The sequence below is a fragment of the Polyodon spathula genome, chromosome 16 (genome assembly GCF_017654505.1).
Source record: "Polyodon spathula isolate WHYD16114869_AA chromosome 16, ASM1765450v1, whole genome shotgun sequence".
NCBI lineage: Eukaryota > Metazoa > Chordata > Actinopteri > Acipenseriformes > Polyodontidae > Polyodon > Polyodon spathula.
This window is the reverse complement of record NC_054549.1, coordinates 20491153-20514434: the sequence shown is the minus strand read 5'-3', so window position 1 is coordinate 20514434 and position 23282 is coordinate 20491153. Positions and strand designations below refer to the sequence as shown.

General features: G+C 42.1%; 1 protein-coding gene across 4 annotated transcripts in view; it reads right to left on the bottom strand.

The window, feature by feature from the left end:
- Window positions 1-21476, bottom strand: part of irak1 (interleukin-1 receptor-associated kinase 1) — a 25525-nt gene extending 4049 nt beyond the window's left edge. Inside the window, exons 1-8 of one of the 4 annotated variants that reach the window (XM_041273950.1) lie at window positions 21211-21476; window positions 10531-10698; window positions 6532-6699; window positions 6118-6215; window positions 4888-5076; window positions 3712-3776; window positions 2921-3035; window positions 1433-1546 (exon numbers count right to left, since the gene is read on the bottom strand). In XM_041273950.1, coding sequence (XP_041129884.1) covers window positions 1433-1546; window positions 2921-3035; window positions 3712-3776; window positions 4888-5076; window positions 6118-6215; window positions 6532-6699; window positions 10531-10698; window positions 21211-21322 — 1029 coding nt within the window. In that variant the 5' untranslated portion in view covers window positions 21323-21476. Of the gene's footprint in view, window positions 1-1432; window positions 1547-2920; window positions 3036-3711; window positions 3777-4887; window positions 5077-6117; window positions 6216-6531; window positions 6700-10475; window positions 10699-21210 lie in introns of those variants that run through there. The other 3 variants (XM_041273951.1, XM_041273952.1, XM_041273953.1) reach the window with 3 other exon arrangements.
- Window positions 21477-23282: the final 1806 nt, after the last annotated feature.

Below are 23282 nucleotides of genomic sequence, written 5' to 3'. Positions count from 1 at the left end.
TTGTCAGGAGTGTCGGGTCCAATTTATTTTCACACACGCTGTTTAAAATATTTTATTTTTCAGAGTAAAACAGGTTTAAAAGGAACTGAATCGCAAAAGGACACTCAGTACTGCATCTCCAGCCAAGCCCCACCCCTTGTTCGCTGTATTTTTCACATACCTCTTTATAGACGTGCATACTGATAAATCCTCTCCTGATCACTCGTTTTATCACCAAACTCCTCAATAATGTGATCCAAGTCATTATTATTACTATAACATCTCAAAAAGCTCTGCAAATGTCTGTGATATTCTTTGAGCGCTGGATGCAGAAGCAGCTCTCTCCTTTGTCATGTCTGTGTTATCTCTGTAGTGGACGGGGCTATGAGATACGCCCTTTTTTTTTTTTGGCTCCTATCGGTCTCACTTGGCCGCTGAAAGGTTTTCTCGGCTTTTTCTGAATGAAAAACGACTAGAGGCCTGTGCTTGATGTCTTTTTGATGATGTGGGACAGGACCGCGAAGGGTTAAGATGTTTGCAGTCAATCTAAACACTTCTCACTGCAATTACTGAAATAGAGGGATGGGAAGAAGACTCCTGTTGCATATGCAGTTTGATCCATTCCTGGTTTTAAGGGTTAAGATGTTTGCAGTCACACACAAAAACACAAACTCTCCATCCCTTTTTCACTGTATTTTTCACATACTTCTTCACAGACATGCATACTGATCAATCCTTTTAGAGGGATGGGAATAAGGCTCCTAAGTCCATTATTTTATTACTATAACATCTCCAAAAGCTCTGCCAATCTCACTTGATCCATTCCTGGTTTTACTGCAAGCATCTAACATTAAGACACATCTGCGCTTGTTACCTAGACACACTGGGGCTAATCCAAGCTGGTCTAAAACCTGGAATGGGTGAAACTGCTTTGTGCAATAGGAGTCATATTCCCATCCCCTAAATATTATGTTTTTGATTTTATTTTATTTAGTCTGTAATCACCAGCATAAGGCAAATTTATTATTATTAGTAGTGTTGCATAGCAGTTTGGCTCCTTTGGAGACGTACGACTTTGTGCAGGAACTGGTCGTATTTTTTTACTGCAATTCTAACTTAAGACACATCATGCGCTTGTGTACCCCCGACACTGTGGGTAATAATCAAAACACCTAAAACCTGAACTTCTCACACGTGAAACTTGCTGTGCAATAGGGAGGTATATTCCCATCCCCTAAATAACCGCTGTTTTTGATTTTGGTTTTATTTAGTCCTGTAATCAACCAGCATGCATAAGGCAAATTTAGTACCGGTTATGTAGTAGTTTTTTTTAGGTCACAAACATATACGAATGATTTGCTATATGGACCCCCCCCCCCCCCCCCCCCCCTCCCCCCCCCCCTCCCCCCCTCCCCCTCCCTCCCCCCCCCCCTCCGAGGAGTTGGAGTGGACTCTTGATATCCCCATGGATGAGACTTGGAGAGCACGTGTGCAGGAACTGGATTGCTTTGGCCAAGTCCAGCAGGATACTTACACGCTGCGGCCACAAGAGGGCGCCCCCGTTTCTCTGAAACCAGATAGCAGATTAATTTCAATTTTATTCCAGGGGGTGTCAAAAACTCAGGGCTCTCAGTGTTTCCTGCATTTCATTCCACCGCAAGCTCTCAATTGCTTAATTGGTTTAATTATCTGATTAATTAGACACATTTAAACACCTTCTCTCCAGGCATCAAAATGTTTCACAGGTCGTGTAAACCTTGAATCAAAGTGTTGTTTTTTTTAAATCATCACTGTAAGAGACGTCCAATTGAACAATAATTAGATCAACGATGTTAAATCGACAGCTTAGATTGGAATGAAAACCAGAAAACCTCACGGCCCTCAAGTTCAACACACCTGAGTACAGCCATTCAACACAGGACAGCAGCAGCAGCAGCAGCATCACACACACACACACACACCAAGACACACACATAGCCAGCATTTCACAGACACAGGCGCACACACACACAGTCCACAGCCAGCATTTCACACACACAGTCCACAGCCAGCATTTCACACACACACACACACAAACACACAGAGAGCCTTGCCTCTCAGTGGGGGGTTTTATTTACTCTCTCTTTCTCTCTGCCAGTATTTCTGCTCGTGTGCTTCAGTATTATGTGTAATATTTGCCAGCATGTGCAAAGTCAGCTGTCCTGCTCACTGTTTTGTCGCTTATTGATTTAGGCTGAAAGAAAAAAACTAAAGCAGAATACAGGGATGAAAAAAGCACACCATTTTCTATTTGAGTTCCAAGCTGAGCTAATGCATAGTGGCTTGATTAGAGCTTCCAAACATTTTCAAACAGCTGAAACTGCTACTGGAAGGAAATCTTTATTGATTTATTTCTGCAGTTTCAAATTGGAACACACTGCCAGTAGAGACTTTCCATCTTCATTTTAACAATCTGTTGCATTGCTATTTGCAGAAGTATGTATGTGATGTTGTGTAAAGGTTTCAAATGTGTTGGTTTTTTTATGTGATTCCCAGAGAAAACCCATGTAGACACAGGGAGAACATGCAAACTCCACACGAACAGACCCCTAGACTGGAATTGAACCCAGGACCCTGGTGCTGCACTGCCCCTATCCCTCTATATATATCTATCTATATGAGAGAGAAAGACTAGAAGAGATATTTTTTAATCTATTCCCATATGTTCACCATAGTGTGAAAGGCTTCAGCAAGAAGTAACTGAACAAAGAAAAAAAAGGAGACAGACAGACATTGCAGGATCTTTTTCATCGCGCCAACCTTTCCAATCTCAAAACGCATTTACAGACCTCTTAGGATCGACATCTCGTTTACAAGGGGGGTCCCGACAGGCTGCGGCATGAAATAACACACGATACAAAAAAAAAAAAAAAAAAAAACACAACGGCAAATCAACAGAAACCTTGCAATGCAGCCGGTCGTCCAGAGAGCCGTTGGGCATGAAGACGTAGATCAGACAGTGAACCCCATTCTCCACACAGTACCCCCCGAAATCCACTACATTCGGGTGACGATACCTGGAATTACCAACACAAAAACACACAGTTCAGGACAACAACCTTCCAAAGTACAATTACTCCCAGTTTATTTGGCGTAAGACCTTACATAGGGTGACTATATGACTCTCTGCAGCTCTGGCTAAAAGTTATGAATCTCTATATAGAATGAACACATTTTGCTTCATAGAGTCCAATGAAAACTGCTGAAAAATGTTCCCTTGTTAACACATTGAATCACACACCCTCTATATAGAATGAACTCACTCAGCTTCATAGAGTCCAATGAAAGCTGCTGAATAATGTTCCTTTGTTAACATATTGAATCACACACCCTCTATATAGAATGAACTCGCTCAGCTTCATAGAGTCCAATGAAAGCTGCTGAATAATGTTCCCTTGTTAACATATTGAATCACACACCAGCGCTTTGTAGTTTTCCATAGCACTTAATGAAAAAAAAGGCAAGAATTTCCAGTAGTCTTTCACAATATAATTTTGTAGTTTCTTTGGAAATAAGACTCACCCAGTCCGGGTTTTACTACCAGCTTGATCAGCCCCAGTGTGTCTAGGCAACAAGCTCAGGTGCGTCCGATTTAAATGACAGAGAAACCGGATCAAACTGCTGTGCAATGGGAGTCTTATTTCCAGCCCTGCTAGTAAAACCTGACAAGACGTTGATGGAAAGCATTCTTACAGGTGGAGTTTCTCCACTTCTGTCTTGAAGCTTTCTTTCACGATATTCCAGTCCAGGTCAGAATCCTTCAATGAAAGAACAAACAACATAAATAATACAATTTCTTTTTTTTAGATTATCTTTGTGTATTATCATGGAGGGCTTTTTTTTTTTCTTCCCCTGCAGTAAAAAGACATTTTTAAATTAATTGTGCAGCTACACTTTGTTGGCGATATCATTTTGTAGTTTCTTTGATTACATGACGTTAAAACAAAAGATCAAAATTATGTTTGTACGTTTAACCCTTTGCAGTCCTGTGTGAGACCGGGTCCGACATTACAATTTTCCCTTTCCAGTCCGATGTCGGACCCTGTCCCACATCATCAAAAAGACGTCAAGCACAGGTCTCTAGTTGTTTTTTCCTCCGGAAAAAGCAGAGAAAACCTTTCAATGGCTGAGTGAGTCTGACAGGAGCAGAAAAAAAGGGCGTATCTCATAGCCTCGTCCACTACAGAGATAACACAGACATGACAAAGGAGATAGCTGCTTCTGCTCAAAGAATATCACAGACATCTGCAGAGCTTTTTGAGATGTTATAGTAATAAAATAATGACTTGGATCACATTGAGGAGTTTGGTGATAAATCCTCTCCTGATCACTCGTTTTATCAGTATGCACGTCTATATATAAAGAGGTATGTGAAAAATACAGCGAACAAGGGGTAGGGCTTGGCTGGAGATGCAGTACTGAGTGTCCTTTTGCAATTCAGTGCCTTTTAAACCTGTTTCACTCTGAAAAAAATTTATTTTAAACAGTGCGTGTGAAAATAAACAGGACCTGACGTGCCTGACAGGCGCTGAATAAATGGACCGCTAAGGGTTAAAAATAAATAATGTCTCAATCCTAAAATTCTTGTTGATGCAAAACTTTGCCATAGCTCTATTTACAAATGTGTTCATTAAAAATCATGTTGTATCAATGTCCTGTTGTGAGTGACACTGCATATAATGCACAGTTCACAGCCTGCCTCTGGAAAGTGATTTGTGATGGTGGGCCACTATGAAAGGCGCTAAATATTTGGGGGGAGGGGGTTGCCTTTGATCTCCTGAACATCTCTTCTGTGCAAAACCATTGCGATTCCGTTTCGTCCGGAGCTGGTGATGGCGCGGGACGTAACCCTATAACAAAGGCTCTCACCTCTTTGAGTTTTTTCACGGCGTACTCGGTGTGCCTCATGGTGGCTCTGTACACACAGCCGAACCCGCCTTCCCCGATCTTCCGGCTCTCTGAGAAGTTGTCCGTGCCGCGGACGATCTCCGCGAGTGGCCAGCATAGTGCATTCTGGGACAGGGGCGGATCAATGCTCTGGGGGAAACTGGAGGGAGCCTGAGCCAGAGAAAGAGAAAAAAGGTCGCCGATGCTTTCTTTACAGAAGATATCGCATCACAACAGAGGTCTGCATCGTTACGAGACCACAGCACAGCTCAGTGTAGCTCACCGAGCAGATCCTCATTGGAGAATCAGTGTTATACAGTTATCATTTTTAAATGTTGTCTTTTAATAAAAGGATTTGATCTTACTGTGCCTCACATGCATTGTGATGCAAGTCGTAAGACACACCTGGGCTTGCTTTCCTAGACAGTATGCATTGTTCTGCTCTTTCTACTGTATTTAATGCTCTATTTCATGTATTATGCTGCTATCATGTATTCTGCTCTTTCCACTGTATTTAATGTATTATGCATTGTGTGTTTTTTACTGTATATCATGTATTGCGCATTTCTCTGTATTTGTAGTATTATGGATTTTCTTGTTATTACTGCATCTTGTAAAGAGCTTTGTGACGGTGGTCCATTATGAAAGGCGCTGTATAAAATAACTATATCAAGCTGGTAGTAAAAGGTATTACACTATAAGGAGCTGTTTGTAGGGTGTGATTTATGTGTCCACTCAATGTGACGGTCAGCGACACTCTGTGATGCAAATATTGGAGCAGTCAGTTTGTCATTGCGACTCTTCATCTTGAGAATACTTGCCCTACGTATTAGAATACCCGAGTCCGACGTCTCCGCTCAGCTGGAACAAAAACACAAACACACACTCACTCACGTGCAACCGTACTTATACTAGAACAGTGATCACACCAGTCCTTTGTGAAATTTTTAGTCTGCTGGGTGTGCTCTGGATCCGGCTGTCCACACTCTTTATACGGTGAGTACATTACGTCATTCATCAAGACTTCTGGTACAAATCACTGTCACGCAACAAGTTACCTGCCTCCAACACCATCCAAAGTTCACTGGACCACTAGTCCAGTATCAAGCTGGTACTGGGTGACACTGCTGTGCGACAGGAGTGTCACTGCCAGCCCTGCTGTGATCCACTCTGTAACGTGCCAGTCTCAGCTCCCTCTCTATGCAACAGTACCTGAGAAGCAGGGGAGCTGCCCGACGGCTGCTTTTCTTCCAGCGAGTCAAGACTGGCAGGGGGGGGGCCAGGCTTGGGCAGAGTCCTTGGAACCGCTGCTGGAAACACAAACACACACTCACACACAGTTATACTTAGTCATTCAACAGACACTTTTATCAAAGTGACTCACAGAGACTAGGGGGTGTGAACTCTGCATCATCAACAACTGCAGAGTCACTTCCAGTAGGACCTTGTTTGTGTGACGTCTTGTCCGAAGGACGGAGCGCAAGGAGGTGAAGTGACTTGCTCAGGGTCACGCGCAGCGAGCCAGTGGCCGAGCTGGGATTTGAACCCGGATCCTCATGGTAATCTTACCCTTTCTCCACCCATGGACCACCTCTACAGTGCTGTTCTTCGAATGGCAGGAATTACCTTGCTCAAAGACCTTGGTGTCAGCCTCTCTTGTCGGGTGTCTTGTTATGACAGGGCAGCTGGGGAGGGCGGGGGCGGAGGGAGTGGCAGGTTGGTATGAGGGAGGGGGGGTGACGGGGGTAGGCGCAGGGAGGTTGACGGGCCACGGGATTGGTTTCATAGGTCTCCCTAAAAATAAAACAAAGACATGAAAACAAATGAAACACACACCCAGAAGTGCTGTACGGAATCTGAGAGGAGAGAGAGCTTTCATTTTTTTGTTTTGAAATCACCACGTTAATGAACTGATTTACTGAATCCCCTGTCGATAAATCCTTCTTAAAAGAGTCTGAGTAACAGCACAGCCCTAATATACAGATCTGGAAAAAAAGGTTTGCATCACCCCGTAGAATACTATGAGTATTAGCATTTCCACTCCCCATTTCTTCTGGTCACTGTGGATCCACCCTACTATCACACACCGAAACTCTGCCAGATCTATAACGTACTGTAATGCGTCACATTTAAGATTGTACAGACTGCCTTCACCTACTCTGTTCTTAGTTTGTGGTTTTCTGTTTTCACACTGTGTCCAAACGTCTTGATTAGATACCTGCTAACTTTGGCCCTCTGCCCAGACACCAATATACAAGAGACTGCAAATGTCTTGCTCAGCTAGTTACACATGCTTTCAGCTGTATCAAAACATGAAAATAACATAGAAGTAAAGAAACTTAATCAAATACATCATTAATACTTTAGAATGTCATCTCCTACAATGTCATTCAAAGGTTAAAAATAAACGTGGGTTTGTCTTTTTTTTTTAAACCCTGCCCGATTGTTGTGCGTGTGTGTTTATAATGTGGAGCTGCAGCGGCCACATGAAACTCACCTGTCTACAATTTGTTTTTAATTGAAGCACTTTGGCGATTATACACACACACCACAACCTGATTGTGTGATTTCAAAGTTTAACCGGCTTTCAATTGAAATGTGTCGGTTCAGCGAGACCTTAAAGGAAAATTATTCGGAAACCGCTGCATTCGTCCCATCCCTGATATGAACACAGTTTATGTATTTTATTTAATATAATGTATTCAAAGAAGTGACAACATGATATCGCCAAAAAAGTCTACCAGAAACCAAAATAGCAGTATGCTAGTATTTCATGTTAGATTTTGAAATGTCACATTTTTTCAATTTGTCAGTTTTTCGTAAAGTATCTGGGAAAACTACAAAGTGGTGTGTGATTCAATATGTTAACAAGGGGACATTATTCAGCAGCTTTAATTGGACTCTGTGAAGCTGAGTAAGTTCATTCTATATAGAACACGATTACCCCAACATTGTGTTGTGTTTTTGTTATATGAAAGTGACAGCGATCAGTAACATGAGAAAGATGCAGAGCTCAGCTCTGGCCAAAAGTTCTGCCTCACCTAGAATTTTAGGATTGAGATGTAATTTAGATCTTTAACATTGAAAGAATCTACAAAATAATGTTGCAAAAGCCTGCCGGAAGACATGATAACAGTACGGTAGTTAGATTTCGAAATGTCACATTTTTCAATTTTTGACTTTTTTTTCATGAAGTGTATGGAGGGGGGGGGGTTGTGATTCAGTATGTTAACAAGGGAACATTATTCAACAACAGCTTTCACTGGACTCTATGAAGCTAAATTGGTTAATTCTATAGAGTGATGCTAGACTTTTGGCCCCGGCTGTACAGGGGAGGAGCAGTCTTGCACTAAACTCTTTACATAACAGAATGCTAACCCTAACCCTAAACTCTTTACATAACAGAATGCTGCAACACTACACTTACCCCAATCAGCCAATACAAACAAGTACTTCCAATGATACGCTGTCTGCCTGCCGTTTAATGATAAAACACTTTGAAAATATTCAAACACCCTGCAAACAAACAGCTACACAAGGCCCACAGGAACACTACTAACACAGCAAGCTATCAATCTGAACTTTATCTAAACTTTGACGCTTAAAATGATTAGTTAAAGCCACGACAAATGAATGGATTTCCCTTTTGTTTGGCCAAAAACTGACACTCCCTCCTCGTCTTTTTTTCAGAAATAAACTGCGCAGCCAGCATTCAAGCACGTCAATTATTAAAATTCGCTTTGTGTTGCAGAAGCATTTTCGGCGCCTAATTTCAAACTGCAGCACTGTGTCTAAATATGTATCAAGACATTTGAACTCCAGGGCGCTGAAATGTACCCGATAGCTCTCTAACTCAAGCTCAAGTGCATATTCAGTGTGCCACCTTTGAGTGGAGTGCTGCAGGTGCATTTCTGAATGTTGGCAAACAGGTTTTTTTTAAGCCCAATAAAAGATCTTTGACAGGCTGTTTTTTGGGGGGGGTTTTCAGCTAATTTACTGTGCTTATGCTGCCTGGGTCTATTGACCCCGAATAACTCTTTACCAAATGTGCATGTTAAAAAAACAAAACAAAAAAAAAAAACAACGTAACTATGGTTCTCTACGTCAGGGGTTCCCAGCCCTGGTCCTGGGGGACCCCCTGCTGTGTCTGCTGGTTTCCACGCCAACAGAGCTCTCAACTCTTAAACTAGACCCTTCATTGAACAGATCATTTGCTTAAATAAATCAGACCTTTTTAACTGTTTTCAGCTCTTTAAACAGTTGCAGAGTTCAAGTTACTTATAAAATGTTACAGCATGCAATTGTTCAAGAGCTGAAAACAATTAAAAAGGTCTAATTACGCAAACAATTAAGGGTTGAGTTTAGTAATTGCCAGCTCTGTTGGAATTAAAACCAGCCGACACAGCAGGGGGTCCCCAGGATCCGCTGGATTAACACGATGACGCAATGTTAGGGTTTAGCGCAGTGGAAGCAGAAACCTGAAGGATAGAGAAGAGTTCACTGGACTGCAGTCATTGCTTTGAGAAGTTAAATAATAATAAAAATCGCATTCTGGACTTTACCAAGAGGAAGAGGAAGGAAAGTGTACACAGAGAGTGTGAATCTAAACGAACATGTACCGATCTGAGGGTAGTCTGCATGGAGTGGACTGTAAACAAGGAAGCAGAAGGATTATTACCAGCTAAGCTTGTTCCTCAATTATGGGAAGTTGCCAGAAATGAGAAGCGCTTGTTAGAGGACACGAACACCCTGTAGATATCAGCGGCCTTCCAATCCTGCGGATCAGCAATTCCAGCTTTTGTAATGAAGGACAGCTGATGCTCAACAGGCCAAACAGAAAGCTCTTGTCAATTGAAGAGCGCCGCCCTGTAGGCTGAACTCACTCAGCTTCATAGAGTCCAGTGAAAGCTGCTGAATAATGTTCCCTCGTTAACATATAGAATCACACACCCGCTATATAGTATGAACTCACTCAGCTTCATAGAGTCCAATGAAAGCTGCTGAATAAAAGATGTTCATATAGTTTCTACTTTTATTTTCTCAATCCTAAAAATTCTGGGTGATGCTCAGAACTGTGGTTTCATAAATACTTTCCTCTGGGCTTTACTAAGCTTTTTATATACAGGGATAGAAATAAGACTCCCGTTTCACAGCAGTGTGATCCATTCCTGGTTTTCACTGCTAGTTTAATAATCAGACACACCTGAGATTGTTACCTAGACACTCTGGGGCTAATCAAGCTGGTAGTAAAACCCGGACTGGATGACACTGCTGTGCAGTAGGAGTCTGATTCCCATCCCTGAAAAAAATAAAGTGAACACAAAAACAGGCTGTGCTCTAGAAATCTGATTGATTTGATTATAATCTAATAAACTGCTGATAAAAAAAAAGTTTTTTTTCATGTTTAGTTTTTTAACAGGACAGAATGACAGGGGCCAGTGAACTGGCATTGCTCACACACACACATATATATAAATTATTAGTCGTGCAACCACAAGCTGTTCTTTTTCATTACACTTATCTGTGTTACTACAGTGAAAACCTTCACAGGCAGTTCTGCTAAAGCTCACAGCGACTAAACAGGTGTCCGATTTCAGAGTCTTGTTAAGGAGGCGCTGCACTCACAGGACAGGACGATGTCCCGCGCCCGCAGCTGGTTCAGCTGCTTCAGGACCTCCAGCAACTCCCCGACCCGTGCGTTCCTCATACCCCAGTGCCACAGCACAGCCCTGCTCCTCTCCTCCGTCCGCTCCAGGAGACGCAGCTCAGTCTGCTCCTGCACGATCAGGGAGGCTGCGGGGCGGAGAGAGAGAGAGAGAGTGAGAGAGAGGAGAGAGACAGTGCGATTGAGAGAGAGGTAGGTTGAGAGAGAAAAACAAAAAGAGAGGGAGAGAGAGACAGGGAGAGGGAGAGAGAGGAGAGACAGAGACAGATTGAGAGAGGCAGGTTGAGGGGGGAGAGAGAGAAAGAGAAGCAGGGGAAAAGACATAGGAGCAGCGAGGGAGAGTAAGAGACAGAGACAGGGGGGGAGAGAGAGAGAGGGAGAGAGACTCAAATCAACATCACTCGTGCACCAAGCGTTCAAATTCTATCCCTAGCTTTTATATCCTATTTAAACTTGTCAAATCAAGCTGAAACTTGACAGTCTGGCTTTGAAGATGTCATTATTTTGTTAGCCTGGTATTAAAAAAAAAAAAAAAAAAAAAGATGATGTCAGCAAATTTTTATGTCAGTACAAGAATACTTTTTTTTTTTTTTTTTTTTTTTTTTTTTAAAACAGAGAAATTCCCCTTTGCTTGTCATGCGTCACTAACTGCATTTTTGTATTGAGCAACAATTCGATACAGACCAAAACATTGTTTTTTTTTCACACCAAAGCAAGATGCTGTATTAAATGTTTCCATGGCGCGGCACAAAACAACACAATGTTTCAGTCAGAAGTTTGAGGTCCCCAGGTTAGATTTTACCCCTAAAATTTTGATGCAAACTTAAAGCGATCTAACTGCTAGCAAAAGATCTGTGTTAAACAACTGGGTTAAACAGTATGTGAATGTGACCCAAGTCTGTGACCCTGCAAGTACTGTATTAAAAAACCAGATCACACTGACAAGCACATAATGACACAAAGACACCCTGCAGGAAATGCAACATTGCTAGCTAGGAAATCCCCCCTGAGTTTAGCTGGACCAGGCATTGCATCAGAGAATCACCGAGCTGAGAACAGCAGCACAGGCTTCTTTCAAGACGATTCAGAAATTTAGCTTTGTTATGTCTTTACAGGAGCAGCACAGTTGCAACTGATAGGAAGTATAGTTGTTACAGGAGCCTAATGAGTTACACACACCCACACACTGAAACACACATGCACACAAACACATAGACATGCACACTGAGACACACACACAGAGACACACACCCACTGAGACACACAGAGACACACACCCACACACTGAAACACACAGACATGCACACTGAGACACACACAGAGACACACACCCACACACTGAAACACACACGCACACAAACACACAGACATGCACACTAAGACGCACACACACATTAGTGCAGATAATTAAAATAAGTGTCTGGAAGGAAGATTACATATAAAATTATTCACAGGTTGCTTTGACTGCACTGAATACCCATAGAGTACGGGGTGCAGGCATACTGCACCCCTCAAGTGTTAATTGAGATTTCTACAGCAGTGGCATTTTCACAGCTGCCTGGATTCACTTTCGTTTCCAGTATATTTACTTCACTGTGTTGGTTTCAGTTGAACTGCAGGCTTCAGGATTAAACCCCTTCAGCGTTAAAACGTCTAACACAAGGGGGAATTTGTTTTTTTTTCCCCGTAATCAATCCAAAAATACCTTTGTGAGAATTGTGTTCGGGGCGTGGCAATTCACCATGATACACGGTATAGCAACAGAGGCCTGGATCGCGCTGCAAGACCACAAAGCACAGCAGTGCGGCGCAACGCAGTTCTAGGAATCCCTACTCTCCCCACCTTACTTCACTCATCTTTCAACAGCATAGCCCATCACAGAATGATTGTTCGATCTCGTTAAGCATCACACATTAAGCAGCCCAGGGCTACCAGATGTTTAGGGGTCCACATTGTATCCTGACCTGCACATCAGGAGGCAGTGTGGTCCAGCGGTTAAAGAAACAGGCTTGTAAGCAGGAGGTTCAAATCCCAGCTCAGCCCCTGACTCGCTGTGTGGGACCCTGAGCGAGTCACTGAACCTCCTTGTGCTCAGTCTTTGGGGTGAGGCGTTGTTGTGAGTGACTCTGCAGCTGATGCATAGTTCACACACCCTAGTCTCGTATCTTGTAAAGCGCTTTGTGATGGTGGTCCAGTATGAAAGGTACTATTTAAATATAAAGATGATTACTGTTATTATTACTTTAATAAGCGGGCATACAGTACCCTACTGTGACATCACTATATTGGTCCTATTGGGTCACTGTATCTCAAGTGCATCAAATCCTGGGGATGAGGGTGTGATGACACAAACCATGTGTGATTGAGAAAGCTGCTCCAGTGTGTGTGTGACGATCGTTTCTGAAGACTTTTTGCCTCATTTTTTTCCCTCCAATGTGCAGGATGACATGGCAAATAAAAAATAAAGCATTGCAATCATTTTCATTCAAGGGTTTTCCAACACAAGAGGATTGAAGTGGGCGTATGGTGCTCTTCCAGCGCTGGGCGTCATTGGGCTGCCTCACCCTTGGCGTTTCTGCATGGTAAAACACTTCACAAGCTCTGCTGTCTAAACATGTTAGGCTAAGGCAAGCCAACATGCAAATATTAAAACAAAGGTGTCAAGTTTTCTCCAGCTGGAGGATTTTATGGGCTAAGTAAACGCACGCTCACCGAGGTGAAAGGATTTGACAATTTCCCACCCCAGAATGACTTTTCTACCGTTTTGTTTTGCAATCCTCTCTTGCATAGCGGTCTGATCCAGTCCTCATTTCACTGCGAGTTTAACCCTTTGCAGTCCGTTTAGTCAGCGCTTGTCAGGCGCGTCGGGTCCAATTTATTTTCACACGCTGTTTAAAATATCCCCCCACCCACAGTAAAACAGGTTTAAAAGGCATTGAATCACAAAAGGACACTCAGTCCTGCATCTCCAGCCAAGCCCCACCCCTTGTTCTCTGTATTTTTCACATACCTCTTTATAGACGTGCATACTGATAAATCCTCTCCTGATCACTCGTTTTATCACCAAACTCCTCAATAATGTGATCCAAGTCATTATTTTATTACTATAACATCTCAAAAAGCTCTACAGATGTCTGCGATATTCTTTGAGCGCTGGATGCAGAAGCAGCTATCTCCTTTGTTATGTCTGTGTTAACTGTAGTGGACGGGGCTATCAGATACGCCCTTTTTTTTTTTTTCAGCTCCTATCGGTGATGTGGGACAGGGTCCGACATCGGACTGGAAAGGGAAAATTGTAATGTCAGACCTGGTCCAACGCAGGACTACAAAGGGTTTAATAATAAGACACACCTGAGCTTGTTACCTAAAGACTCCGGGGCTGAACAAGCTGGTAGCAACAGCACCCTTTTAGTTCCAGTCATTCTGACTTACTTTGCGCACCCACTGTGGTATATAAATAAAATACACTGAATTGTAGAATTAACTTTTTTTTTTGTTTGCTGCTCAGCAAAGTTGTCTGGTAGGAAGATAACATTTTTATTTCACGGTTATTAAAACTGTACTGCGGGGCTGGGAATCAGACTCATCCAGTCCAGGTTTTACTCCCAGCTTGATCAGCCCCAGTGTGTCTAGGTAACAAGCACAGGTGTGTCTGATTATTAGACTCCCAGTGAAACCAGGACTGGATCACACTGCTGTGCAGCGGGAGTCTGATTCCCAGCCCTGGTACTGGCAGAAAGACGGTTTCTTACAGTAAAAGTCAAAGACCAAATACATGTTCTACAGAGTGCCCAAGAGGACATCTGGGTCAGAGGTTACAGCACGGACGTAAATTACACAGGGGACATGCCCCACCTCCCACAGATACACACACTTTCACTATTTCAGATAAAATAATCTTTATGCATGCCTCAGTTACAGAAACTACCCCCCCCCAAAGATACACACACACTTTCATTATTTCAGATAATCTTTATGCATGCAAGAGCTACATAAACTGCCCCCCCCCCTCCCCCGCTTTGAAACCAAAGTTACGCGACTGGTTTACAGTAACAGCAATCTAAGTACTCTACATAGGAAACTGAAGGATGGGTCTACATTCACAAAGCACGGTGTTACATTTCCACCTAATTTCATGAGAATGCACAGCAAACTACACCCCCACCCCCACCCCCGCCATGTGCACAAGGAACAATCTTTACAATAATTATTCTTTTATTTTTAAAGTAGTCTCAGGATTCAGTACAGTGATTGATATCACTTAAGTTTTTTTTTTTTTTGGTTGAGAACAAAAAATGTTAAAAAATCATAACAATAATAATAATCTCCGGTCTGTCAAAACGTCACAAACCCGAATCAGCAAACCGACGATTCTTTATAAAGGACGCCACTGCCTGGGGTACGGCCCGGGGTTGCAACGTTGACTTCTTATAACCCGCAAAGATGCATCGGCACAAGTTATATATTATATTGTACCGTTACCGCTCACGGTGCACAGCCCCCGGTTGTCTCGCCGTCTTCCTAGATGTCTCTAAATGTCAAGCGCTTGTCCGAATATCAGGAAACTGTGACAATTCGAAATCTAACTACCGTACTGTTATCATGTCTTCCGGCAGGCTTTTGCAACATTATTTTGTAGACTCTTTCAATGTTAAAGATCTAAATTACATCTCAATCCTAAAATTCTAGGTGAGGCAGAACTTTTGGCCAGAGCTGAGCTCTGCATCTTTTTCATGTTACTGATCGCTCTCACTTTCATATAACAAAAACACAACACAATGTTGGGGTAATCGTGTACGCAACACTGCGCAATTACTCCATGCTGTTTGACCACATCACAACACTTCAAAAAAAGTTTTCAACAAGCTGTGGTTTTGTATTGAAGCAATGAACCACAATGAGATGTTAATAATTTCACACCGGTTTATATGACCCCGTGGTTCACTCTGCAGCCCTCCTTTAGACTAGAGAAACAATAGGCAATCAGTATCTGCCAAGTAACAGAACCCCCTGGCTATCTTTCCTCCCCCAAAGACCTCTCTACAAACATCTGACCTGGTCTACAGGGTGCGCCCCTGGCTAATTCCAACCCCATGGCATTCTGGGGGGTGATGTCCTGCATTAACCCCTGGACTATATTTACCTACATCACCCTACCCTGCCACAATACACACACACATGCACGCACGCACACACACGTACAACACACACAATACACGCATGCACACTATAAAACAGCTCGTGTTTTTGTTTTAATGTCATAAAACCATGATTTCCATTACATGAGAGTAGATGTTGAATTTCATGCTGATTTGAACTCTGCTCTCACCAAGATAAGCTCCAACTAAGACGTAGCTTTGCAGTAAACTAATGTGATCCACCTGCATCTCCATCCATTTGTGTTGGTTTCCATTTGATGATGTAGATATCCTTATGTCTGGTGTTGATTGCTGAAGTGTAATGCTGGCTCCAAGGATCAACACATTTTGCCTCCCCAGAGCATCAGCACACAAAACGCAACCCGGTGCGGTCTCCCCAGCGCATCAACCTGACAACCATCTGGATTGAGCTAAGTAGGGTACATCTCTCGGGTCTTCAAGTGGACACCTTCCATCCTCTGTGTTTCGTTGACTAGCCCACGACACCTCAAGAGGGCTCAACAGCGATTCTGGCATCCCAGCACCACCCCCCCACCCCCCAGCTCAGCCCAGCCCAGCTTACTTACCTGTACATCAGTATTGCTTTCTTTATATTGTGCTTGAGATCCCCATCCAGAATCTTTCCGTCTCAACCACAGCCAGTTGCTGCTCCTTTCTGCTGCTTCAGATAAGTTCTTCACTGTGCGACGCCACTGAACCCGACGTCTCTGAGAAACTGGGTTGTAGAGTGTGCCACAAATCCTTGACAACCCACCTCCACTGGGTAAACTCAGACTCTCCATCCTCGCTGTTCCGCTTCAGCAGCTAGTTGAGCATACCGTAGTTTCTTCCTCTCATACGCCTCAACCACAGTATCTTCCCAGGGCACAGTTACCTCTACCAGATGAACAAGGCATGCTGATCCAGACCACAAGACAATGTCTGGTCAAAGGTTAGTGGTGGCAATCTCAGGTGGAAAAATAAGCCGTTGACCAACATCTGCCAGCATCTTCCAGTCTCTAACAGCTTCCAGTTGTCCTGGGCAAGGCTTGGTTTTAACACCTTTTCTTGGTGGTTGCTCTCCTGGATGGAGGAATATTGTCTTTTGTGTGTAATGCTTTGATGGAACTGGTTGCAATTTATTGGTCATGTTACGCTTGTCTTCCAATGCTAAGACCAAACATCGCAGCACCTGGTCATGGCGCCAAGTAAACCATCCTTGGCTAAGACCCACTTTACATCCTGTCAAAATGTGCCTTAATGTTGCAGGTAATGAACACAAAGGACATGAGGGATCCTCACCCACCCAGAGGTTTAGGTTCTGTGGTGATGGGAGAACATCACATGCTGATCTGATGAGGAAACTGATCCTGCTCTATTCCGTTGTCCATAGGTCTTGCCAGCCAATCTTGCATTGTTCCACACACTCCCATCTCACCCATTCTCCCTGCTTGGCCTGGGAAATGGCCTTTACACACCTGATCTTCTCCTCTTGCTTTTGCACCTCATTGACTACCAGCTTCCTCCATTGGGTTGCCTTGTGCCATGTAGGAGGAGCTGAACTGAGGCCAAAACCTCTTTTGCCATGCTGAACTTGCCCCATAATATCTCCAATTCAAGGGCAGCCTTAGAATCTTCCACAGCTTTCTTTGCCATCCATTGTCTTCCAGTTTTCAACACTGGTGCTGCCTCCCTGTCACAAAGATGGCCGCAGTGGGTGACGACAGACCAGAAACAGGAACTGACTCAGAACACAGGTTTTGGAATGGTGAAGGCGCTGATGCGCATTTTAATAAATTAAACAGACAGAAAATAAAAGGTTTGTAACAAAAACAGCACACGGCATGTGAGGCCAAAATAAATAGACAAACAAAACGAATAGACACTGACAAAACAGGGTGGACAAACTCTACACAAAAAAATTGATATTTATAATTAAGCTTCTCTCTCTCTCTCTCTCTCTCCTGTTCTCCACTCCCGAACACACAACCCTGAGTGGGTGAAAACATGCAGCTTTTATGCAGCTGTACTGCGACTCGATTGCTAATCAATCATTCAATTGGAGTCGCGGTACAACTGCACGTGAATTAATAAAGTGCAATTCCCCGTGCTCACATATTATTACGTTTTACTTGCACGTGAAGTGCTGAGCAATACTTGTGCCTAAATACAAATATACATATTAAACACTTGTGTTACACAGACCCGTTTATATCCCTTGTACTTAACGTTTGCTAAATAATTTAGATTTTATTCTGAATTCCCGTTATTTTTATCATAAGAAATTACATTTCTTTAGATATCAAACATGTCTGGTTGCGACTTTGGTTAGGCATTGCACAGTTTAATTCTCTTAGGGATTTATTACCTGGGTTATTCTATACTTGTTAGGCAATTTAAGAATAAAAATGCTTGCATCTTGTATTCATAGTGGTATTAAATCAATGTGATGTGACGTTTGTCTTAAATCTTTTAAGTTATGTTTCTCTCTTTTTCAGACTCCTATGCTAAACCACCTCTCCCTCTCACTAGATGGGTTAATTAAATCACAGAGACAGGTTTGATTAGCCTTTTGTTTCCTGAGTGCCTGGTGCATTCAAGGTGTTAGGTTGCATGTTATCTCTAGACAAAGCTAGACAAATTAAAGGTTCATTCAATGTAGATTCCTGATAATATAATATCATAAGAACATAACATAAGACGGTCCATGACATTTGCAATATATTTGATGACAATGTCTATAGAACCTACATTTCAATAATATTACAAAGTTTTTAAACAAAATGTAAGCTGCGTATAATTATAAGCCTGAAAGAAGAGGACATTTTTGGAGCGTGCGACTGATCTCGTCTCTAACAGGGTCTACACTTGCTGTGAACTTTCTTAACTCTGCAGACACATCAACAAATAAAGAGCCCAACGGCCAGAACCTCTTTTTGGAAAAAGCTTTGATTGTGCGCGAATGTCTTCAAGACTGTATAAACTGATGCACAACGAAAATGCAACAGTCTAACTTAACAGCTCACTGGGAACACACATCAAGTTACTTGCACTTTAAACAGTGAGCAGATAGGTTTCCTGATTGAAGTAGTGTTGTTCCTGTTGGTTGTTTGGGTAAGTACTGTTCCTTGGGATAACAAAATACTGAGCTCAAGTCATGCGGTTTCATAAAAACAAACGCCAGGAGCTCAGTGTTTGGTATTTGAGTCGAGTTAAATCTGCCAAAATGAGTCAATTGAGAATCGGTACAAACAGCCATTCCAAAAGACGTGATGTTAATTGATGCGAGAACAGTGAAAGATACAACCGTGCCTCGCCTGAGTTATGAAGACCGCCTGGTTGCCTTCAGGGTGATTGAAGGCAGGTTGTCTGCGAGAGAAGTTGCCCGGAGAATGAAATGTTCTGCTTCAACAATCAGTAGACCAGTCCAGAGAAACCGTCTCTGTGAGGGACACGCCACGTCCTGGAAGGGTCACCACACCAGCCCAGGACTGTTGTGTTTTTTCAAGTCAACCGATGGGGTGGTGGAAGCGTGATGATGTGGGAGGAACCTCCTTTAAAACACAAGAACAGCTTTGGTGCAGATTGAAGTCAACCTCACTGCTCAGCAATACAGTGACCGAGTCCTGAAGGCAACAGTTTCGCCGTTTCAGCAACCCAATCTGGAAGTGTCAATTTGCCAGCGGGACACTGCAAGACCGCGCAGTGCTAGGATCACAATTGCACAACTTCAAGAAAATGAGGTCTTGCCGTGGCCAGCTTTTTCTCCTGACCCGATTCCAACAGAACATCTGTGGGACCAAAATCGCCAGTGCCATCCACAGGAAACAACAGCGACCAGCCAAACTTCATCTGCTGGCTGCAGCTGCACAGGAAGAGCAGAGGAGCATCCCACAGCAGGCTGTCCAGAGGCTACTCAGGGAGGCCATACCCAATACTTTCATTGTGAGAGCGTGTCACGTTTCATACTGAAAACCTCTCATGGTTCTATGACCTGTAATTTTTGTTCACATTTTCTGTGATTCACATAAAATACTTGAAAAAGGAAAACTGCTGTTTAACAAAAAGGAGCAAAATAAAAATAAAAAGTGACTAATAAATTAAACAAAAAAAATAATCTATGAATTTCAGGTCTGGAGGGTAAAAGCGTACGTTAGTACATGAATCAATTCAGAGCTGCAAATCTCTCGTGTGCCTAGGCTGATGAATGGCTGTTTGATGTTTAGTGGTTTGTTTCAACTGCATTTATTATGTCATGTGCATACTCCCGCTATCTGCACGTACCTCTGTGTACAGAGAATATGGCTGTGTTATCAAAACTGTAAAAGCTATTCTACAAAAAGCTACACAGTACTGGGTTTACTGAAATAATTATAATCACATTGATCATATATATATATATATATATATATATATATATATATATATATATATATATATATATTCTGTATTTTACGACAAAATGTGCCTTCAAAGAATAACATCAATTGTAACAATTTGTTGTACATAAAAAGATTTTTCTTAAAAATGCTAATGTTTTTACGTGTTGCCTTAAGCACACGGTTTGTTGTTTTTATTATTATTATTATTATTATTATTATTATTTATTATTATTATTATATTATTATTATTATTATTAATAATAATAATAATAATAATAATAATGTGGTCATCGACACCAGGGCCACCAATTTCCAGGGTGGTGTTCAAATGGTCCACCAAGTTTAGGGTCGAGCTGTGTGGAGGACCCTGAGCGAGTCACGAAACCCTCCTTGTCTGCTCAGTTGTCTTGGGGTGAGGCGTTGGTGTACCCCACCTGCAGCTGATACATAGCTCACACGCCCTAGTCTCGTATCTTGTAGCAAGTGCTTTACGAGGGTGCTACCCTTATGAAAAGGCGCTATATAAAGAATTTAATAATAATAACAGTCGTCAGCACCTTTGGAACTTAACAGATTCCGTCTATCTCTGCCATTTAGATAATATATACATATATATAATATATATAATTATTATATATAATATATATATATATATATAACCTATAAAGGAACCCCTGACGAGGCTAGTTTATTATCCTGGCCCCTCAGAAACGAGAAGCAGTGATCAACACCGAATACAATTATTATCATCATCATTAATAACAATAACAATAATAAATAAACACATACACGCTGACTCGACCGCACCGATCTGTCTCAGAACTCACTGCAACAAGGCGCCACGCGCCGTAGAATTATTCGGACATTTAATTTTTTTTTAAAGCGGTGACGTCTCTCCGCGCAACTGAACTATTATATAATAATAACGGCTGTTTCACATTTCCATGCGTGCTGTAACACACACACACACACACACACACACACACACACACACACACACACACACACACACACACACACACACACACACACACACACACACACACACACACACACACACACACACACACACACACACACACACACACACACACACACGAACACAAAGTTATGTGCTTACCGAACTTTAGCCAGTCAGAGCTGCCGAGGCTGTCCAACACTGCTGTTAACTGGCACATGATATATGGCGGGATGTTATAAATGTATTCGTCTTCGATACTCCAGCCAGACATTTTATGAGGAGCGCTCTCCGTTTGGTCCACGGCTTGTCTGTTCGCGTTGTTTTTTTTTCTCTCAGGAATTGCTCATAGATTAGCAGCACCATCTCCCTCGACCTGCTTTCTCCATTTGATGACGTCTCAAGCAGCACACGTACTGCGTGAACTGACAGACAGAAAAACAAATATACTGCCACTGGAGGGCGGGGCCGATTAATCCCCGGAACTTCTGCTTCGTGTGTCCGGACTGCAGTCTCTGAGGCCGGCCATCTTGAGTGTGGCAAGTTTGTTCGTTTGTTTGTTTGTTTGTTTGTTTGTTTGTTTGTTTGTTTGTTTGTTTATTTATTTATTTAATCTTTGGTTTAGAAAGCCATATAATTCAAAGGTTTCCACAGCAACAACAAAAACAGGCACACCCCGATGAACTAACTGTTTAGTCTCATTGAAAGTGCTATTAAACGTTTTGGGCTGTAACGGTTTTCTTAAAACTGGCCTTCAACAGAGACACCCAGGCAACAATTTCGTCAACTCGAGAATGAATTACCTGGAAGGAAAAAAAAAACAACTGGGTCGCTTTTTTTATGTGGTCGCCTGCCCTAGTTTATCTCCTTACCATAAAAACACACCTTTTTTTTCCATTTTGACACTGCTGAATTTAACCCTAACCCTGCCGATTCTTTATCTGTTAGACCAGACAACTTTCCTGGTCTGGAGATATAATATTAGACCTCTAATATAATAATAATAAATAATCGTCTGCGGGAATGAGGTGTATTTCCAGACTAGTTTTGAACTAGTCTGAATCAAAAAGTGGATCAGACCTTCATCACCTAAAAATTTTTGGTTAGCATAACCTAAAATTTTAGGATTGAGACATAATAATAATAATAATAATATAATATAATATATATATATATATATATATATATATATATATATATGATGAATATATATATATATGCTATTTATAGAAGTACCATAATGAAATCCTATTACTTTAGGATAATGTAAAACTAGAAGTACATAATGAAATCCTATTACAATTTTGGCATCAGTTGCAGAGCGCACAGACAGTTCATTCTATATAGAGGGTGTGTAATTCAATATGTTAACAAGGGAAGATTATTCAGCAGCTTTCATTGGACTCTATGAAGCTGAGTGAGTTCATTCTATAGGGAGATGCAATACTATACAGACAGCTGCTGCTGAGTTTACCTCACTGATTGATACCTGAGGAAATGAAAATAGAAGTAACGCTGCTTCACTGCTGTCTACTCAGAGCTGTGCAGATCACAGCGAGAGACCTGGAGCAGATCACAAAGTGAAGAAGATAAAGAAAAAAAATGTGTCTAACTACTTCTGAGATCTGAACTCAATCCAAGAACTAGAAGAAGGAGAAGAAGACAGAGAGAGAGAGATAGAGACAGAGAGAGAAAGAGAGAGAGGGAGGGGAGAGAGAGACAGACAGACAGAGGGAGGGAGATACAAAGAGAGATAGAGAGCTAGAGAGAGAGAGAGAGGGAGGGAGAGAGGGGGTTATTTAGGGTTTAGTGTTTCAATGTTTAATTCAGTGTCTGTGTTGTTCTGTTTAATATTTGTACTTAAATATGTTCATGTTCATAAACGCTGTAATTATTATTATTATTATTATTATTATTATTATTATTATTATTATTATTATTAACTGTTATTGTACTTTGTAAATGCTTAGTCATACCAATAAAGCACTTCTGAATTTGAATTAAGAGAGTGAGAGTGGGAGGGAGGGAGAGGAAAAGGAGTGAATGGGGAAAGAGCAAGCGAGAGAGAGAGAGAGGACGGTAACTTTTTTATTTTTCTGAATAGCGCTATTGTTTTGAGTCATGCAGCGTGAATTTCGACCCGTCTTGCCAAGTATCGCCTCGATCTCCATCCACAAGACGAGAAGAAAGAAGACCGGCTGGCAGAAAAATGAAACGAAAAAAAAAACTAATAA